Source organism: Lagenorhynchus albirostris, chromosome 11, assembly GCF_949774975.1.
Source record: "Lagenorhynchus albirostris chromosome 11, mLagAlb1.1, whole genome shotgun sequence".
In the NCBI taxonomy this organism is placed as follows: domain Eukaryota; kingdom Metazoa; phylum Chordata; class Mammalia; order Artiodactyla; family Delphinidae; genus Lagenorhynchus; species Lagenorhynchus albirostris.
The window spans coordinates 64,832,851-64,852,224 of NC_083105.1; the positions used below are offsets into that span (position 1 = coordinate 64,832,851).

The 19,374-nt window shown below is 59.6% G+C and overlaps 1 protein-coding gene across 13 annotated transcripts in view; it reads left to right on the forward strand.

The window, feature by feature from the left end:
* Positions 1–19,374, forward strand: part of HDAC7 (histone deacetylase 7) — a 36,486-nt gene that overhangs the window by 7,650 nt on the left and 9,462 nt on the right. For 6 of the 13 annotated variants that reach the window (XM_060166435.1, XM_060166424.1, XM_060166434.1 and 3 more), the window contains exons 2-14: positions 9,312–9,362; positions 12,509–12,922; positions 13,179–13,290; positions 13,851–13,966; positions 14,203–14,328; positions 14,711–14,802; positions 14,985–15,080; positions 15,214–15,394; positions 15,562–15,758; positions 15,923–16,096; positions 17,262–17,481; positions 18,749–18,882; positions 19,048–19,168. In XM_060166435.1, coding sequence (XP_060022418.1) covers positions 12,556–12,922; positions 13,179–13,290; positions 13,851–13,966; positions 14,203–14,328; positions 14,711–14,802; positions 14,985–15,080; positions 15,214–15,394; positions 15,562–15,758; positions 15,923–16,096; positions 17,262–17,481; positions 18,749–18,882; positions 19,048–19,168 — 1,936 coding nt within the window. In that variant the 5' untranslated portion in view covers positions 9,312–9,362; positions 12,509–12,555. Of the gene's footprint in view, positions 1–3,474; positions 3,593–9,311; positions 9,363–12,508; positions 12,923–13,178; positions 13,291–13,850; positions 13,967–14,202; positions 14,329–14,710; positions 14,803–14,984; positions 15,081–15,213; positions 15,395–15,561; positions 15,759–15,922; positions 16,097–17,261; positions 17,482–18,748; positions 18,883–19,047; positions 19,169–19,374 lie in introns of those variants that run through there. The other 7 variants (XM_060166426.1, XM_060166429.1, XR_009543523.1 and 4 more) reach the window with 7 other exon arrangements.

Here is a 19,374-nt window from a genome sequence, read left to right on the forward strand (position 1 = left end):
GGGTCCCAGGAGTGAGTCACGGTGGAGTCGGGGGAGTCGCTGATGAGGTGCTGGCACAGCACCCCACCCCCGCCGGGCGAGGGGCTGGGCGCAGGCTTCATCTCCGGGGTGCTAGAGGCCGTGCATCTCCCTTCCAGGCCTTCAGAGCCATCTTGAGAGTTGGGCCAAGGAGATTGTGTGATAGAGGGGAAGCAGCTTGCCGTTCTCATACCAAAGACCTGGGTTTGAATCCCAGCTGAATGGCTCTGGGACCTCGTGCGAGGCTGCCACGGGCTCTGAGACTTGATTTCCTGGTCTTTCGTGTGGGGATTTGCTCGCATGCGCGTGTTAACTCCCGGTGGATTCTAATGCACCCTACAGATGTGAACGGTCACCCTCGACTCTCCTGTGCCCATTGCAGAGCTTGGCAGAAGGGCCTTCCGAGTGAGGACACAGAGGGAGGAATGTGGCAGTGTCCCCGTTTCTCCTGCAAACCACTGAGTGTAACCTTGGGCGCATGGCTCTCTGTGCCTCAGTTTCTCCATCTCTGTAATATGAAAATAATCATAGTTTCAAGCTCCTGGAGTTGTTCTCAAGATTAAAGTAAGTAAGGTTAGCACCGTGTCTGGTATGAAGTCAGTACACACAGAATATTATCACTGTTATTGATGTTATTGTTCATATTTTTGAAGGTCAGGGATAGGGAATGTTAAAGACATGAAGAACAGAAACTGGGCTCGGCCCCAGTTCACAGGAAAAACCAGGCCAAATTCACTGTTCCAGATTCCTCCACCCATAAGGGCCTGGAACGGCAGGAGTCTATAGCCAGAAGTCGCAGGGTGGACCCCTTCTCTCTTTCACTCCCCCACCCCTGGCCTCTCCCAGTGAGGCAGGATGCGGGGGAACCTGAGGGCCTCGCTGCCAGCTGGCCCCGGGGAGGGTCTGGGATGGGACTGGCCCTGATGGCCCTGCTGTGGAGTAAGTACCTTGCCAGCATCTGTTGGGGTGACCTTTATTTTAGCCCCCTCCCTGGCAGCTTTTAAGAGGAGCGTGAGGCAGAGGAGGGATGAGAAGGTCAGTGATGTCAGCAGTCTGTATTCCCAGCACAGTGGCCCTGGAAGAGGCAGCAGGCATTTCTTTCAGGAAATGATCATTATTCAGCCTACAGGCATCCATTAAGTCAGTCCTGACTTTGTGCCCAGGCCTGTGCTAGGCCCTCTGTGTGATTCGGGAGAAGCGGAGGATGCTGAGCTGTAGATAATGCGGAACTCCAGAGGATATGGGGTCCAAGAATATAATACGTGGAATCAGTGAAAGCCCTACGTCCCAGTTCTCACGGGAACCAGAGGTCGCATCCTGACTTTGCCGCCCGTTGGCAGTGCCGTCTTGATATCGTGTGGGTGCACATACACACATCAGTTCTGTTTTATTATTCCAGAGGCAGTTCCTGTGCATCGTAGGCAATCAGACAACACAGAGGAGCAAAAATGAAAGAATAAGAAACATCCCGATCCCAGCAGTGGGAGATCACTGCCACGGTACCTCAGTGTACACCTTCCCATCTCCTGACATGCCTTCATACACCGTGCTTCTTACCAAAACGAGACCATACCACGTATGCCATTCTTTTCAGTCAGTGATCTCCACCTTCCAGTGCAGTAAATTTTCATCTCATCGCATTCGCAGTTGGCTAGAAATTGTCCTTCACAGCTGGTTTGTCCAAATCTGTACCCAGGACTGTGCATCTGGCTTTTGAATTCCCTGAAAGCTGTGTTAAGCACCCTGGCTGGATCTGTGGTCTGGAAAAACCCCAGCTGAGTGAGTCTCAAGGGCAGCCCTGGCCACAAAAGGGAATCGTGTCACCTGGAGAATCTGCCCGACAGAGTTCTGCCATCTTCCAAAAATAACAGGCAAAATGAGTGGGATTCTGGGGCATCACGGGGATGGGGATCTGGTATTCACTGTCATGAATATTAATGTGGCATCCCTGTGAGTGCCAGCATTCATAGCTTGTTGCTATTCACGGACTCATATCCGTGATGCCCCAGGCCATGGAGCAGGCCGGGGCCTCGCTGTGGCCTCTCTCCCTGCCCCAGGTCCAAGGGTGCTGATGGCTGTTTGGTGTTGTTCCTAGTTCCCGGGAGCCTGCCCTGAAGATGGGTGCTCCCTTTTGCACTTGTGGGCACCTCCATCCTTGCCCGCGGCCTGCCCGGGTGTGTGAGGCCTGGGCAAAAGAGGAGAGAGAGAGAGAGAGAGAGAGAGAGAGAGAGAGCGCGCGCGCGCGCGCGCGCGCGCACCCATCCCCTCCCTGGGGGATTCGGTTCACTCCCAAGTAGCCGCTCGGGGGTGGGGGGGGGGTCTTGCTCTGGTTATGCAACGTGCATTTTAGACAGGGCTTGACAGTTTCCAGAGGGCTTTCACACAGCATTGATGCTCCCTGGCACCTGGGGGTTTGCTCGTTTAGTTATACCCTGCTGGGGGCAGCTTACAGGAAATGATAAAATGGTAATATGTACATTTAAAAAGCAGGGAAAACGTAAGATGAAAAAGGGAGCGAGGATGGGGTCGTAAGATGAAAAAGGAAGTGAGGATGGGGTCGGGGAGTGCCTCCTGGACATGAAGAAGCATGTGAGGGACACGGGCAGAGATGATTCAGTTTTTATTTTTGTTGTTGTTTTCTGGATGGAGTACCGGCACTGTGAGAACATGTGAGTCACGCCCAGGCCTTCAGATGTTGGGACCGCACTGTGTCCTGTGTGACCCCTTGGTGGCCTTACCTCACCTCGGTGGGTGGGACTGGTTGTAAACACCAGCGTAGTGATTATAGCTTAGGTTCTGGAGTCCCAGAAGCCCCACTTGCCACCTGTGTGACCTCGGCAAGTTTCTTAACCTCTCTGAGCCTCAGTTTCCTTCCTTGGTAACGTGAGGATGGTAGCAGTATCGACCTCATGGGGTGGTTGTGAGGACCAAAGGAGATAGTACAAGTCAGACACTCAGCACAGTAACCAGCACCCAGTAAGCATTCAGCACGTGGTTGTTGATCATACTAATACTACTAGTTACTGCTAATAATAAAATAATAACGATGGACATTAATATCATAGCTTAAGCTTTTCCCTGGCAGTCTCGGGAGTGGGCTGAGTGGCCTCGTGGGTGGCACAGGTGAGGGGAGCCAGGAAGGCACATCTGGGAGAGGCAGAACCGGTGGGAGGCAGAGGTGGGGTGCGCAGGGAAGCAGGGTCTCCAGAAGCTGAGGGATCAGTGAGGGCGAGGGCATGAACAGGAGAGAGGGGAGAAAGGAGCGGCCCCGAGACAGCCCCGGGGCGGTGACTGTGCTTCCTGTTGGGGCAAGCGCTGGCCCTTGAGAAAGACTGGCTGGGGCTGGCGGGCGGCTAAGAGGGAGCAGCTGGTCTAAGTGGGGCACCAGGGGGTGGGGGAGGGGGAGAGACAAAGGCAGAAGCTGATAGAAACTCGACTCTTCTCCCCGTGTTACAGATGGGGGCCCCATCTTGACTGCTCGGGCTGTTTTGCTTATGATAGGAAAGATGGTGGTTAGACATCATGCTGAACTTCCTGTTTCAGGGATTGGTGCTCCGGGAACAGGGGAGTGAGGGTAAGTGGGAACTGGGGTGTTTGAGGCCTTTCGGGACCTGGGACACCCTAGGGCAGGCTGGACCAGGGGTCTGGGCGTGGGACTGGAGGAACCTGCCTGCTCAGGGGTGTTGCACACCCTGAGCCCCTGAGCAAGTGGCTCTGCCCTCCCTTTCCCACCTTCACAGAGGGCAGCCAGGGAAGGCTGAGTGGTGGTCCGAGAGGCCCCGGGAGCGGGGGCGGGCCGGGCTTGGAGGGACTTCTGGTTTTCTTTGCCAGAGGGCAGGGAGGCTCTCCAGGGAGCGCCAGTCCCAGGAACTGCCAGCCGCTCACAACTCAGAACGGCCCAGCTCCCCCTGCCATCTGTGAGGAGAGGCCACAAAATGGAATGGACTTGGGGCAGGGACAAGGAGCCAGGGAGGACGCTTTCCCACCCCCAGGGAGCGCAAGCTGCCGCTGCCATGGTTACGTCTGCTTCCTGTTTGATTCATCTCAAACAGCAGAAAGGGGGGTGCCGGCTCCCAGCTCGGGCCGCCGCTGCGTGGGGCTGTTTACAACTGCCCCATGTGGGATTCCCAGAAAGAGACTCCAAACCGGACATCCTGCGGCTGCAAAATACCCAGGTGTCAAGAGCTAAAAATAGCTGCCCCAGGGCCCCAGGCGCGGGGAAAGGGGCATGCTGGCTGCGGAGGCGGAGGGCCGGCCCTGCGGCCCTCACGTCCAGCCTCCCGCCTGGCGCACAGCTGCTGAGCCTGCAGAGCGGCGGCCCCCTGCCTCGGCCTGACTGGAGGCCTTTGTCTGGGCAGGTCCACATCCCAGGCCGCTCACCTGGGAGCCGAGCCTCTGCCCGCCCCGCCCGCCCTCCCAGCGGAGCGTGCTTTGAGAAAGCCTCAGAGGGACTCGGGAGCAACTAAAGAAGGGACAGGGCAGGGCACCCGACCGCCTGGAAGATGAAGCCGGTGCTCTTGCAAGGTCGCCGGCTCCTGTCCCCACGTACAGTACGAAATCATTTCTTAGAATCTGCAGAGTCAACAGTTGCTATCTATTAGTGATTTGGGGGGGCTTGTCTTCACGGGGGCCCAAAGGTGGAACAGGCAGCTTCTGCCCTCTAACCTGCAGCAGGGCTGGAGTTGGCCGCCGGTTCGGGTCTCTGGGGGGCTATGGGATTCTGGGGTCTTTCCCTGTGCCCTGCCGGGTCGTGCATTTGCTGTCCCCCCGCTGGCCTGTGGCAGTGCAAGTGCTGGGGAGCAGCAGCGGAGAGCGTTGCTTGAGAACATGGATTCTGGGGCCCAGTTGCCTGGCTCGAGTCCCGGCTCAGCCACTCCCATGTTCTGTGCCTTCAGACAAGTTATTTAATACTGCTGGGCCTCAGTTGACTAGTCTATATAATGGGGATAAAAACAGGAACCACCTCATAGGTTTGTCATGAGGGTTAGGCGAATTAGCAAACGTAGGCCACCTAGAACAACTCCCGGCGCGTAGTAAAGTGTTAGTTTACAAAAGTTCAGAGGGCGGAGAAAGAGGAGAGCCTGTGGTTGGGAGAGTCGGGATAAGAGGTGGGACCGGGACTGCATCTGGGAGACAGTGGGCTGTGGCCGACGCGGGGAGGACACAGGTGGCATCAGACACCGAAATGCTTGTGCCAGAGGGAGGCTGCAGACTAGCCTGGGAGCAAGCAGTGTGAACCCGACCACGGTGGGAGCACCCGCCATGTGCTCCCTGCTTCACACGCAGCACTGCTCATCTCACACGGCCTCTTCCCCGTCCATATTCTTTATCCTCTTATTTCAGAGGCATAGCCAAGGCTTGCCCAGGCTGCGACGTGTCCCTGGCTCTCCCTGCCGGTCACTGAGGGAGTCAGAGTTTGAACCCAGGTCCATCTGACCTCACAGCCAATGGCCTCTGTTCTGTGGACCCTCACTTCTGTCACTTCATGGGGCAGGAGTTTCCAGCCAGCGAGCAGCCCACTGGGCTCTGGATAAATCTGAGTAATAAGCAGCTTGGTGCCAAGATAATGAGCAATAGAATTAATAACGAGCAGAGAATTTCTGGAAGGGGAACACAAGAAACTGTTAAAAGGGGTTGAGTCTAGGGAAGGTCTAGGGAGTTGGATGAGTGAGAAACTTCTGGTTTCATGCTTTCAGGGGCTCTTTGAATTACTGTCGCGTCTGCAAGTAGTATACTTTTCAATTAAAAAAAACACCACCTGTGGGCTGTACCTTAAACTCCTTAAAGTGAGAGCCAGGTTTTATTCACTTTTCCATCCCTTCAAGGCCTGGACCAGGGCTTCCCTGGTGGCGCAGTGGTTGAGAGTCTGCCTGCCGAGGCAGGGGACACGGGTTTGTGCCCCGGTCCGGGAAGATCCCACATGCCGCGGAGCCTGCGCTCCGCAACGGGAGAGGCCACAACAGTGAGAGGCCTGTGTACTGCACACAACACACACACACACACACACACACAAAAGACCTGGACCAGTGACCTCACACAGAGGTACTTAGTACCTGCTTTTGGGATCCACTTCTTGGGTTTCCCCCTGCACTGGTCTGGTCTGGCCTGGCTGTACCACTGACCTGCTGGGTGACCATGACATAGCCCCTTGCCCTCTTTCTTTCCCTCTCTGGGAAGTGAGAGTGTTGACCTGCACAATCTCTAAAGCCCCATCAGGTCCTAATGTACACTGCACAGTCCTCACTCAGTGTCAGAGAGTCAGGCAACCATGATGTTCTCTCTTCTGTTTATTTATTCTTGGACCTTCCTGAAGCCATTTCACCCCCAGCTTTGTCTTCTTTGCCAGCCCCCCGCGAAGTCAAACTTCGTCTGCCCATGTCAGGGGAAGCAGACCCAAGCTGAGGAGGGCAGTGGGGTGGTGGAGGGAGTCCGCCCTGGACCCAGGGCTTGGCCTCTTGCTCCTGCCTGTTTTCCTCTGCCTGCAGGGCCTGGGTCTGCCTGCTTCTCCTTTTTCAGCTCCTCAGGAGACCAGGGAGGGGGACACAGCCTCGACAAAGACATCAGAGGCGTCAGGAGGGGGCTTGTGGGTGGCGTTGCTCCTGGGGAAGCCCTCCCCTGATGCAGGGCTGGCAGCACCGGGAGAGCAGGCGGTCAGGCCAGGCTCGGGTTTCCAGTCGCATCTGCTGGGCAGGTGAGGGCCTGGGGCAACAAGGGAGGAGTGGGAGGCCAGCTTGTGCTTAGGGGACAGAAGAGTGGCATTTGTGTCTGCCCTGGAGGTTGCTGAGGGCCGGGGTGGACCCATTAGGGTGGGATTTCTGGGTAAGATCAGGTGTCTGGTTGGGGAAGGTGACTTGATAGGAACCGCAGCACGAGGTAAACTGCCTCTTCAGCCTGACCAGAGTTGCTTCCAAAGAAGGTAGAAACGGGGGTGGCCAGGATTCCAGAAATGAGAGCTCTCCACCCAGGTCCGGAGCTGTGTGGAGAAGGGTCCAGCCCTACGCAGTGTTTTCTGTCCCTCGGGTCCATTCACTCCTGATTTTATTTCAGTCTGACCCCAAATTAATGGTAACGGCGCTCTGAGAGGGGCTGATGAGAAGAGGGGTCCCCAGATTCATCCCCAAGCCTGGGATGCAGCCACTGACTGGGTGCCTTTAGATACTCTCCTCTCTCTGGTACACAGGAGAGCTGTCCCCCAGATCTTATCTCTGTTGCTCTGGGCTCTTCTGAATCCAAAGGCTCTCACAAACCTAGGGGGTTGGAGGAGAAGCAGAACTTTTTCGAGGCATTGCTTTTAGAAGCTGCCCCTGTCGGCAACACACACACACGCACACGCACACGCACACGCGCACACACACACACACACACACACACAGCTTTTCTGAACAGAGTTTATATCATCATAGATCATCATCACAGAACATCCCTTTTGGGCCCCGTAACAAACACGACAGAGTTCAGGGCCATTAGCTTTTGTCCTATCCACAGGGTGCACGGTGTCCGGAACCCATGGTTACCAGGGGAGCTGGGCACAGAGAAGCTGGCTGTGCTCCCACGCGTGAGTGTTGCTGGCCAGCCCTCAGGCAGGGACCGAGGGAGCTAGGGGAGAATTCCCAGGAGGTAGGGACTGGAGGCCAAGGACTCCAGGCCAGACACGGTCTCCGGGACTGCACCCGGAAGTCCAGTTCAGAAACCTCTCTTGGAGGACCAGGTCCCGCAGAAGAAAGGGGAGGTCCTAAGAGAGTCCAGGGTAGGGGGCTACCACATCCTGGGGAGGGGAGGCTGCCTCCCATACTCCTGTTCCTTGAGGCTCACAAACCCTGAGAAATAACGCATGCCGTGTGCTAGGCAGGGGGCCATTGTGTTCAAGTCGCCAGTTCCTAACAGAGCATGCCAGGTGCCCAGCAAGGTGTTAGGAGCAGATGGGCATGGCTTAGCCGTGACACCGCAGAGACCTGGATTAATGGAGTGTCGAGGTGGGGGGCACAGAGTGGGTGCTGTGGATGGTAAGGGGGCTGTGGTCAGGGTGAGCTTCATGAGGAGATGGCCTCGTGCTGGACTTCAAAGAACGGGCAGCATTTGAACAGGTGGAGCGGCATTTCCCTACCAAATGTCGACATCCGAAGCGCAGGCCACTAGTGTCTGAGGGCAGTTGGTGGGAGTCTGTGCCCAGAGTTGCCGCCTCCCCCAGAGGCTCCCGCCTGCAGGGAATTCTCCTTTTCCAGCTTCTGGAAGAGGACTGGGGCTGCCCCTTAGGCAGTAGTGCAGCGCCCGTCAGTTGTCCTTCAGAAGATGCCCCTTCTGCCCGAGGAGGGCTTCTACCACATCCGCCTCCAGGAGGCCTCCAGGCTCCAGGTTCCATCATCCCCTTGGCCCTAAGCTGGGACAGCAGGAGGGAAAGGTGGCCTCAGGACTCAGCTCTGTCTTTCCCCGCCCCCCAGCCAGTCCCTGGGATCCCCGGACCTCTCGGCTGCCGACAGCACCGGCCCTACCGTGGGGTTCCATGGGTTCTGAACGGAATGGAGGGCCCTGGGCTGAGCCTAGGAGCCTGGGAGAGGTGACCATTTCCAGAAGGAAAGACTTCTTTTTGAGGTCATCCACGAAAAAGGCTGAGTGGTTCTCTCCTCGGGGGGCACAGAGGCTGCAGGACCCAGGATGGGGCAGGAGGAGGAAAGGGGTTCCTACCATGGGGCCCTCGAGCTATGCATTCCAGACCCGCCACTTCACAGCTCCCACCAGATCTGACTTGACCTCCAGGCCACGACCCGGTCCCTCCCACACTGTGGAAGCCTCAGAGGGGGGCCCAGTTCCCCTTCCAGGCCTGCTCTCCCTTTCTCCCCGTCTCCCTCCTGGCATCCTTAGTGCAGTCTTAGCAGCCGTGCTCTCCCGCCTCGCCTCCCAGCCCTCTTCTCCCCCTTCGGGCTAGGGGAGCCTGGTTTGGCTGCCCAAGGAAGATTGTATCTGAGCACATCAGGGAGGGCCGAGGGCACCGTTGCGTAAACCAGGGCCTCCTGAGTTTCTTGCTGTGGACTGAGCTCTGGCGGAGCAAGATACCTGAGCCGCTTGAAAGATCAGATGAGGAAGATGGAACTGGGGATCGCTCTCAGGCGGCACGGGAGTCCGAGGAAAGGAATGGGGTGGGGTCTCGTCTTTTCCCTTAGCTTCTGGTGGAGGTGCCCTTGGGCTGGAGTGGGGCCCCCTGGACCAGCAGGCGGCCTGCCTGGCTTGGCCCTCTCTCTTCCTCCTCCCCTGCCCCTCCCGGCAGCCGCCTCACTCCATCTCTCTTCTCTCTACAGATGGGACCCAGGTGAGCCCGGGTGCCCACTGCCCCAGTCCCCCTGGCACAGGTAAGAGTGGGCCTGAGGGAGAGTGTGGTGGGGAGTGGAAGATGCGCTGGAAAGGACAGAAGCGGGGCGAGGAGCTCAGGGGTGGTTCAGAACGGTGGCTGGCTGATTGGCCAGAGAGTTGGGAGGTTGGGGTTCTGGGGGAGGGGGCGATGTTGGGGTTTTGTGGGGAAGGGGTAAGAGGGGGGATAAGAGAGGCAACTCTGGATCCAGGTTGGCCCCAGAGCTGGGAAGCACAACAGGAAAAGGAAAGGCAGGATGTTCTCCTCGTCCATGCTGGTGCAGTGAAACAGGAAGGCAAGTAGGAAGCTAATACTTATGCTCGGACCCCTGCCTCGGGGGCTCTGGGCAAGGCGGCGCGTTCTCATTTGTAGGCTCTGCAGTCCTCACACCAGCCCTGCGGGGTGGGAAGATGCCTCGTGCTGCTTGGGCGGGAAGGAGAGGACCCCTCTCCGTGGGTCTCTCACCATTCCTTGCCCCCGCTGCTCTTAGGCCGTGCTGGGCGAGGAGGGTTTAGGACGTGCCCATGGGGCGGGGGCGGGGGCTGGACCGGACGAGGGCCTGTTGGGTGCAAGGTGCACACCTGACACCCAAACTACGGCAGGGAGAAAGGAAGGCCGCTATCCTCTTTGATTCAGTCCTAGCCATCAAAAGCTTACAGGCAGGTGGGGAGACAAGATATACAAGTAAAAAGGGAAATAATAGTCGAATGCGATATGTGACCAGTTCCAAAGGAGGGGGCAGCTGATTAAGGAGTTTGTCCATCCATTCAAGAAACAGTAAGTTCATCACCTACTGTTATTTTGTTCTCCTAGTTGTGTAATTTTCTAAAAATTTAAAGACAGAAATTGGAAAAAGAAACATTAATGAACCCCACCTCTGTTCCAGGGCACCGAGGATATAGAGATTTATTCATCGAATCAAACAGTATTTATTGGGTGCCTGTCGCTTGCTAGGTACTGTTCTAGGTGATGGGATAGTGAGCAGTAGGCAAAACCAAGTCCCTGCCCTTGGAGCTTAATTCAGATTTGGTACCTGCCTGGGCGGTGCTTTCAGGGCACAGAGCAGCCAGTGTGATGGAAATCCAGAAGAGGGCTTGACCCAGCAGGGCACTGGGCTGGGTCCGGGAAAGAGGGAAGACTCCAGCTGGGCTTGGAAGTCAGGGTAGGATCTGGAAAAGTAGACACGAGGGAGGAGGACGGCACCAGCAGGGGGACGTGTGAGCTAAAGCTCAGAGGTACGTGGGCTGTGACTGGACAGGAGCAGACGGCTGAGGCAGGGGGTCCGTGTGCAGATGTGGGAGGCAAAGCTGACAGAAGCCGGCTTAGCATCAGACCGTGGAGACCCCCAAATGCTGAGTCACCCTGGGAGGCGTTGCCAGGGCTGCAGGCAGAGCCCCTCCCATGTTCCCAGCAGCCTTCTGCTCTGGAGGCCGGGGCACTGCTGGGAGAGAGGGAGGGGGCCGCTCCCAGTCTGTATGGCTGAAGTCTGGGTGGCCTGCCCTGGGTGCCCTGAGGGCCCCCTTGCATCACCAGGGGAGTCACCCCGGAAAGCCAGGACACCTGACGTGGGAAGACTGAGACCTTTCCTGGGGCGGGAGTGCAGTGGCATCAGAGGCCCAGATGGAACCAGAATGAGAATTTGGGGTCCCTGGGTGGACACATGAACAAGAGGTGGGAACATCAAAGCAGTGCATTGCCTGCTCTTGGCCATATCGGGTGCCCAGACACCCGCTCCGGTCTCTTGACATCCAGAGAGTCGTGAGGGCATCTCCCTCCTCTGCTCCTCTCTTGTGTCCATCTCACGGTCAGAGAATGTGAGAACAGACACCGCTTAGTGACCACCTACTGCAAGCCCCTCTGCCTTTGCCCAGTGAGAGACCCCTCTGCGGGTGGGGCAGGGGAGGTGACTTCCTGGAAGTCAATGGGAAGACGGAGACGGAGCACTGGCCTCAGCAGGACGGAGCCCGAGCTCACTGTGCCCCGAGCTGGGTGGCCTTGGCCAGGTCCCTTCACCTGCGCCTCAGTTTCCTCACGTGGGAATAGTAATAACTACCTCCCAGGGCCTACAGGGGTGATGAGGTAGAAGGGTTTGCAGCGATTGTGCACGTGTGCTGTGGATGTTAAGATAATGGTTGAGTTGGGCCCAGATGCCGCATTTCCTGACTCCCCAGCTGGTCTTTGCCACAGTCCTCCTCAGTCCTTCCAGTCCTTCCAGTCCTCCCGGCTCAGGCCCAGAGGACGGCCTGTGGCTGCCCCCGTCGGGGAGGCCCAGCGTTGGATGAGCTGAAGGAGGCCTCTCCGGAAAGGCTTCCCCGCTTGTGTGCCCTGTCTGAGGGCACCTGCTCCCAGCCCCACCTGCTTCCCCTTCTCCGGGATAACTGTCCACCTCTGAGCACCTCAGAGTGTCTCTGGCTGCTGAGCCCGGCCTGGCCCAGCAGGCGGGGCTGGCACAGGACCTGGTCTGGTGGCTGGTTATAAATAGCCCCTGCATCCACAGCCTTGGCAGGGTGCTCCTGGCATGGGTGCAGGGGACACTCGAGAAGAGGCAGCTGAGGCTGCTGAGGCCCAGAGCTGGCGTGAGGGTACCTGGGCGCAGGCTCCACGGGCATGTGGGCTGTGCAGGCCCAGGGCGCAGGCCAGGGCTGGCTGTGGCTTTGAGGCACCTCTCCTTTATCCTGTGGCCTAGGATAGAGTAGGGAGGATGGCAACTGAGAGGGCCTGGGACGCCCTTTGGGGCTGGAGGCTGAACAAAGGGGACTGCCTGTCCGATCGCTGTGTCGGAGCGCAGCTCATCGGAGGGCAGCTGGGCCCAATCCTCCTTCCAGGGTGGGAAGAAGGGAAGGAGAGGCCAGGGCCCAGAATGTATCACTAAAGGGCCCTCAGCCCCCAGTCCTGGCCTGGAGAGGCAGCGTATTTCGTGGAAAACTCTGTGCTTGGAGTCAGAAAGCTCGATCCACACAGCACCAGCGATAGACTGTGTAGTTATATGACCTCCTTTCTCATGGGTGAAACAGGCTTGAGAATAACCACCGTGCGGGACTGTGGGGAGGGTGTTTTACCATCGTCAAGTGAATCTGAAGGAGGCTGATGAGGTAACCGTGCACCTGCAGAGCCTTCCGGCCGACCCTGCCCTCTCTGTGTGCTCAGGCTGCCCCAGGCCCTGCGCAGACACGCCAGGCCCTCAGCCCCAGCCCATGGACCTGCGGGTGGGCCAGCGGCCCCCGGTGGAGCCCCCGCCGGAGCCCACGCTGCTGGCCCTGCAGCACCCCCAGCGCCTGCACCACCACCTCTTCCTGGCTGGCCTGCAGACCCAGCGCTCGGCGGAGACCATGAGGGTAAAGATAGAGCTCCCCACGCACGCAGCGGCCTCGAGCTCAGACCCGGCACCCCTCCCTCCCTTCAGCCTCCCCAGACCCTCGCCTCCGTCTCCAACTCCTCGCCCCTCCCTGGGCGGCCGGCCCTCCCCACAGCTCTCAATGGACACGCCGTTGCCCGAGTTGCAGGTGGGGCAGCAGGAGCAGGAGCTGCGGCAGCTTCTCAATAAGGACAAGAGCAAGCGCAGTAAGCATGGAGGCCTCCCCAGCCGGTGTCCACGGCCTCCTTCGTGGGCACGGGACGGGGGAGTGCCGGCCTGGGTCCCCCTCTGCTTGCTGGGCGCTGCGGGCGAATGTGGGTGGGGCCTCAGGCTTGGCTTTTGCCTGAGGGGTCCCTGGGATGCCTCGTCCTGGGGGCGTGGTCAGGGCAACGGGCAGAGAATGTTCCAGGGAGGCCACCAGTCCACCCACCCCCAGCCCACTGATGATTTCTGCCCCTGCAGGTGCCGTAGCCAGCAGTGTGGTCAAGCAGAAGCTGGCAGAGGTGATTCTGAAGAAACAGCAGGCAGCCTTAGAGAGGACGGTCCATCCCAATAGCCCCAGCGTTCCCTACAGGTAACTTCCTCTCCCACCTGCCCCCTCGTGTCCCTGCCGCGCCCCTCCTCCCTGGAGCACACGTACACTCGCCCCCTCTTCCTCCCAGCTGCCCATCACCTGATCCTCACCCCTCACTTCTAATCATAAGGCCTCCCCCCAACCCCTCTCCCAACTGATACCTGCTCTCTTGTCCTTTAATTATCGCTCCTCCCCCGCCTGTCGCACACACACTCTCACACACACACTACGCTAGCTTTCTTTTCTCTTTATATCTTCCTGTAATCACAAAAACATCCTGATTCCTAGAACAGGATCCTCCCATTGTGTTTGGCCCTTATCCAAGCCCCGGACCCTGGCTCCCATGCCTAGGCCCGAGGGCGGCATCACCAGTGGGCTGCAGGTAGGATGGGTGGCCCAATGCTGCCACCTGGAGATGGCCGGTATTCCTGCCGGCGAGGCACTTCCTGACCCTGCGGGCTGCTGCCTTCCTTAGCAGGTCCCAAAGGGTGGAATGAGATGGCTGTCAGGCCTCTGGGCATGCCTGCCCCTCTGAAGCAGCCTTGGCACTCACCCCACAGAACTCTTGAGCCCTTGGAGACGGAAGGAGCTGCCCGTTCCATGCTCAGCAGCTTCCTGCCTCCTGTACCCAGCCTGCCCAGCGACCCCCCAGAACACTTCCCTCTGCGTAAGACAGGTGCGTGGGACAGGCCGGCAGGGACCTCCAGGGGAAAGGAAGGACCTTGCATGAGGGTCAGGGAGGGGGGCCTGGCTGGGCGGGGGACAGTCTGCACCCGGTGGCTTTCTCTCTGGCACTGCCTTCTCTGGCCTCTCTCAGAGAGGACTGGGAGGGAGGGCGTAGGCCAGAGACCGGGGTGGGGGGTGTGTGGGGGGTGGGGGGTTGTGGGCCTAGTAACGCCGGTGTTCCCACAGTCTCTGAGCCCAACCTGAAGCTGCGCTACAAGCCCAAAAAGTCCCTGGAGCGGAGGAAGAACCCGCTGCTGCGGAAGGAGAGCGCCCCGCCCAGCCTCCGGCGGCGGCCGGCAGAGACCCTCGGCGGTGAGGCCCGGCGCGGTGGGCGGGTGGCAGGCCCGGTCCCTTTGGGTCAGGCCCCACCCAGACAAGGGATGCCCGCCTCAGGGCTGCCATGGGTATCTGTCGGGGGGTGTCCTACACACTCTCCAGGGCGCAAGTTGGGGCCGAACCCCCCGCCCCCTTGCTCTGTTGGCTAAGCTGTCGCCTGACCAGAAGAAGGGGCACGCTAAACAAATAAGTGTCCAAACGCACTGGAGACTGGTGGCGGCCTCCCTTCTGCCCGCCCTGCTGGGAAGAAAGCAGGAAGCAGAGCCCGCCCACTGGGGGAAGGGGCTTGTTCCCGGCCCCGCCTCCTGGCCCCGCCTCCTGGCCCCTGACGGCGTGTCCCCCTCTCCCCAACCCTCAGACTCCTCCCCCAGTAGTAGCAGCACGCCGGCGTCAGGGTGCAGCTCCCCCAATGACAGCGAGCACGGCCCCAACCCGGTCCTGGGCTCCGAGGTAAGGCCTTGCCAGGCTGGGCTGTCGGGGGCAGTTCTGAGGCTCCTCTCAGCAGGCGGCCCGACCAGGCTGGGGCCGCAGGGTCTGGGCAGCCCCCACCGGAGCCTCCTGGGGGTTCTGGGGAAGGCGTGCCCAGGGGTGGAGGTCTGGGACCGGTGACCCCTGCCCTGCTCCCATGGCAGGCGCTCTTGGGCCAGCGGCTGCGGCTGCAGGAGACCTCTCTGGCTCCGTTCGCCTTGCTGCCCACAATCACGCTGGGGCTGCCCGCCCCTGCCAGGGTGAGTGGCTGAGGCGCCCTCCCCCACCCCAAGCGCCCGAGATCTCTCTCTTCCTTCTACACCCCACCTGATGGCCTTCACCATCTCCCTGCTGGAATCTTCTCCCCTGTGATGCTCCCCACCTCTCCTCCAGGCTGATGGTGACCGCAGGACCCATGCGACTCTGGGCCCTCGGGGACCAGTCCTGGCGAGTCCCCATGCTCCCCTCTTCCTGCCCCATGGCCTGGAGCCCGAGGCTGGAGGCCCCCTGCCCTCTCGCCTGCAGCCCATTCTCCTCCTGGATCCTTCGGTCTCTCACGCCCCCCTGCTGACTGGTGAGTCCCAGCTTCTACAGGAGAGGGGCTGGATCCCTGCACCCTGCTGAAGGCCAAGCGTGGGCAGGGTCCCTTCCTCCTGGCTCGCCCCCTCCCCGCCCCACCCTTGCTTCCTTCTGCTCCTCCCTGTGGTTCCCTCCTTATGCCCCCCACCCCGTTCTTTCCAGTGCCCGGGCTTGGGCCCCTGCCCTTCCACTTTGCCCAGTCCTTACTGACCACCGAGCGGCCCTCCGGGTCAGGCCTCCACCGGCCGCTGAGCCGGACCCGCTCAGAGCCCCTGCCCCCAAGCGCCACTGCCCCCCCACTGCTGGGCCCCCTGCAGCCCCGCCTGGAGCGGCTCAAACCTCATGTCCAGCTGATCAAGGTGAGTGGAACTGGGTAGGGGAGGTGGTGAGGGGTTGCTAAACTGGGACCCTGGGGGCTGAGAGAAGGGAGACTTAGGAGGGGCAGAGATCTGGAGGGTCGGAGGGAGGACGTGTGGCTCCTGGGGGCCCAGCGTGTCTCTCAGCTATCATCTCCCCTCCCCAGAGGCCAGCCAAGCCGAGTGAGAAGCCCCGACTGCAGCAGATACCCTCGGCTGAGGACCTCGAGACAGATGGCGGGGGCGTGGGGCCGCTGGGGGATGACGGCCTGGAGCACAGGGAGGCCAGCCATGGGCAGCATGAGGCCCGAGGCCCTGTTCCTCTCCAGCAGCACCAGCAGGTATGGTAGTGCCCAGGTGCCCCTCGGTGGAAGGCAGAGTCAGGAGACTCTGGGGCCTGGTAAAGATGGAAGGGAGGGAGATGGGATATCAGCGCAGGGGACAGCTCGGGGACCCACAGTTCCTCTGCCAATTCCACAGCAAGTTACAGACAGACAGACAGACACACGCACACACACACGTGCCGCACCCTCCAGCAGCCTTCCCATCTCAGGGTGAAGCCGTGTCCCTCGTCCAGCAGCAAGACTGGCCTTTCACAGAGCCCCACACATTCCTGCCCTAGGACTTCTCCCCTGTGAGCGCTTGTACTGTTTCCAGGAAGGTGCTAGGGCAGGAGGTGTGGCAGAGATGGGCTCAGCCCTTCAACTGTGCAAGTCAAGCCGTGGGGTATTGGTTTGCTGGAGCTGTTGTAACAAGTGCTGCAAACTGGGTGGCTTAAACAACAGGGCTTGTTTTCCCACACTTCTGGAGGCTAGAGGTCTGAAATCAAGGTGTTGGCAGGGTTGTGCCCTCTGAGGGCTGTGAGGGAAGGAGCCGTCCCAGGCCTCTCTCCTTGGCTTGTAGACGGCCGCCTTCTCCCTGGGTCTGCACATCGTCTTTCTTCTTGTCCGCCTCTGTGTCCCAATTTCCCCTTTTCATAAGGACCAGAGTCATGTTGGAGCTGACCCTAATGATCTCATTTTTAACTTGAGTACCTCTGTAAAGACCCTGTCTCCAAATCAGGTCGCATTCTGAGGGACTGGGGGTTAGGATTTCCATCCTAAATGTGAGGTGGGAGGGGACACAACTCAGCCCGTAACACGTGGTAGCAGGCCACACACATGTAGGCTCACTCAGGTCCCTGTGTCCTTGGGTGGTTGGCAGTCCTTGGAGACAAGGAGATCCTGGTCAGAGCCAGCCTGAGGCCCCTCACCCAGGTTCTCACCTTGGAGTCTCGAGGGCCCAGGGAGCTCTGGTGGAATAGGGTGGTCAGTCTGGGGGGCAGACCTTTCGGGGGGGTTGGTGGGGGCAGGGAGCTCAGCGACTCAAAGACCAGAGCCCAGCTGGGAGGCAGGGCCAGAGGCTTCTGCAGAGAAGGGGCCTGCATGGAGGTTTCCAAGGCTGTGGGCAGAGGTGGATGGAGCAGGGTACTGAGAACCTGGAGACTGAGACCCCTGTGTCCCTCAGGTGTACCTCTGGGAGCAGCAGCGACTGGCTGGGCGGCTCCCCCGGGGAGCCACTGGGGACTCCGTGCTGCCTCCCCTGGCCCAGGGCGGTCACCGGCCTCTGTCCAGGGCTCAGTCTTCCCCAGCCGCGCCTGCCTCCCTGCCAACCCCAGAGCCCACCAGCCAGGCCCGTGTCCTGCCCAGCTCAGAGACCCCTGCCCGGACCCTGCCCTTCACCACAGGTAAGGCCCGGATTGGAGGGCAGGAGGAAGTGGCTGGGTGCACACGGAGCCTCGGGGCAGAGGACCATGTCTGTGTCATGGTTCACTCAGGACATTTCTCGAGGCCACAGAACACTTTCTTAGTCTTATGAGATCCCCCCAGCGTCCCGTGGAGCAACTGGTGGTTCTCATTTTACAACTGAGGAGACCCAGGCTCAGGAAATCGAAGGGGACAGCAAGCTGGCAGTCAGGCCAAGCTAAGAATTCAGGTCTCCTGACGACTAGTCCGGGCCTTCAAAAACGATATTTATTATTGTTGCTCTGCTTGTGAAAATAACTCAAGAGCATTTTAGAAATTTTGAAGAATACAGAAAAGCCTTAAGAATGGAACAAAAATCACCAGCCAGTATCCCGCCACCCAGAGGCAGCCCCTTGTAAATGCTGCCGTATTTCAAGCCGGTCTTTGTTTTAGCCGCATCTATAAATCTCACATACGGTCCATTTTGTGGCTACGTTTTGTATCCTGCTTCCTTCACTTTGCACATCATGAACACCTTGTGATATAATTAAACTCTAAAAATGAGATCTTGTAGTATGTCATCACAGTATTTTTGTTGAAAGATTTCCTGTGGGTTGAGCAGTTAGGTGGTTACTCACTTTTGCTCGTTTGAATTTCCTTGTAAATTTCTATAAATCTCCCCTTATCCCTGGGATTGTTTCCCGAGGGTCACTGTCAAGGAGTGGCATCCCCGGGTCAAATGCTGTGAGCGTTCTGAAGAGCCTAATGTCCTGAGATGTTCTGAAAGTGACCCTCCCACTGGCAGCGTGCAGGGCCCTCCTCTGGGCGTCCTGCTGGTCAGGCTGAAACAGTCACTTCCCCAAAACTGCATCTGTCCTGTCACGTGGCCCACTGTGGACTCCCAGCTCCCAGCTCGGGGGTGCCTATTTGGGTCCTGACATGCAGTGCAGCCCCTGGCATCAGGCCTCCCTGTGTTAGGCTCTGAGCTCTTGAGGTCATGGTCATTGTCCCTGGGCCACGTGGGGGGGTCAGTGAGTCGGGAAGGCAGCGGCTGGGTGGCGGTTGTGCTGGCCAGGGCTGCCTGACGTGTGGGTGAGGTGCCCAAGGCTGCCTGGGTAAGCAGCTGGGGGTGTGCGTACGGGCTCCGAGGGGCAGGATGGGGCATGTGGGGCTGTGCGGGGGTGTGGAGGGTGTGCCCGGCCTGGCTCCATGGTGGGGCTGGGGGTGGGGACTCCCCGGGGCCCTGGCCCTGACCCCTGCTCCCCGCAGGGCTGGTCTATGACTCAGTAATGCTGAAGCACCAGTGCTCCTGCGGAGACAACAGCCGGCACCCGGAGCACGCGGGCCGCATCCAGAGCATCTGGTCCCGGCTGCTGGAGCGGGGGCTCCGGAGCCAGTGCGAGGTCAGGAGGCGGCGTGGGGGCTGTGGGGTCGGAGGGGCTGAGGGTCACAGAAGGGAAGGGGCTGGGAGGCCCTGGAGCCAGAGTGAGATGAGGGGCGGCGGGGTGGTGGGAGTGGCAGGGGAGGGGCCGAGCAGGGGCTCAGGAGCTCTGTGGGTCCTTCCTCAGTCTCTACGGGGCCGGAAGGCCTCCCTGGAGGAGCTGCAGTCAGTGCACTCGGAGCGGCACGTGCTCCTCTACGGCACCAACCCGCTCAGCCGCCTCAAACTGGACAATGGGAAGCTGGCAGGTAGGGGACCGATGGCGCCTGGGGCCCCCAGACCTCCCCTGGCTCACCCAGCCTGAGCATCCCCTGTGCTCTAGTCCTAGCTCCGCCCAGCCTGTCCCTCCAGCGTCCGGGACACCCCCATGCCGCCCTTAGTCCCTCTGCTGCCCACCTCCACCCCTCCCTGCCCACCCCGCCTGGCCCTCTTCTCCGCTTCCCCGCTCCCGGCC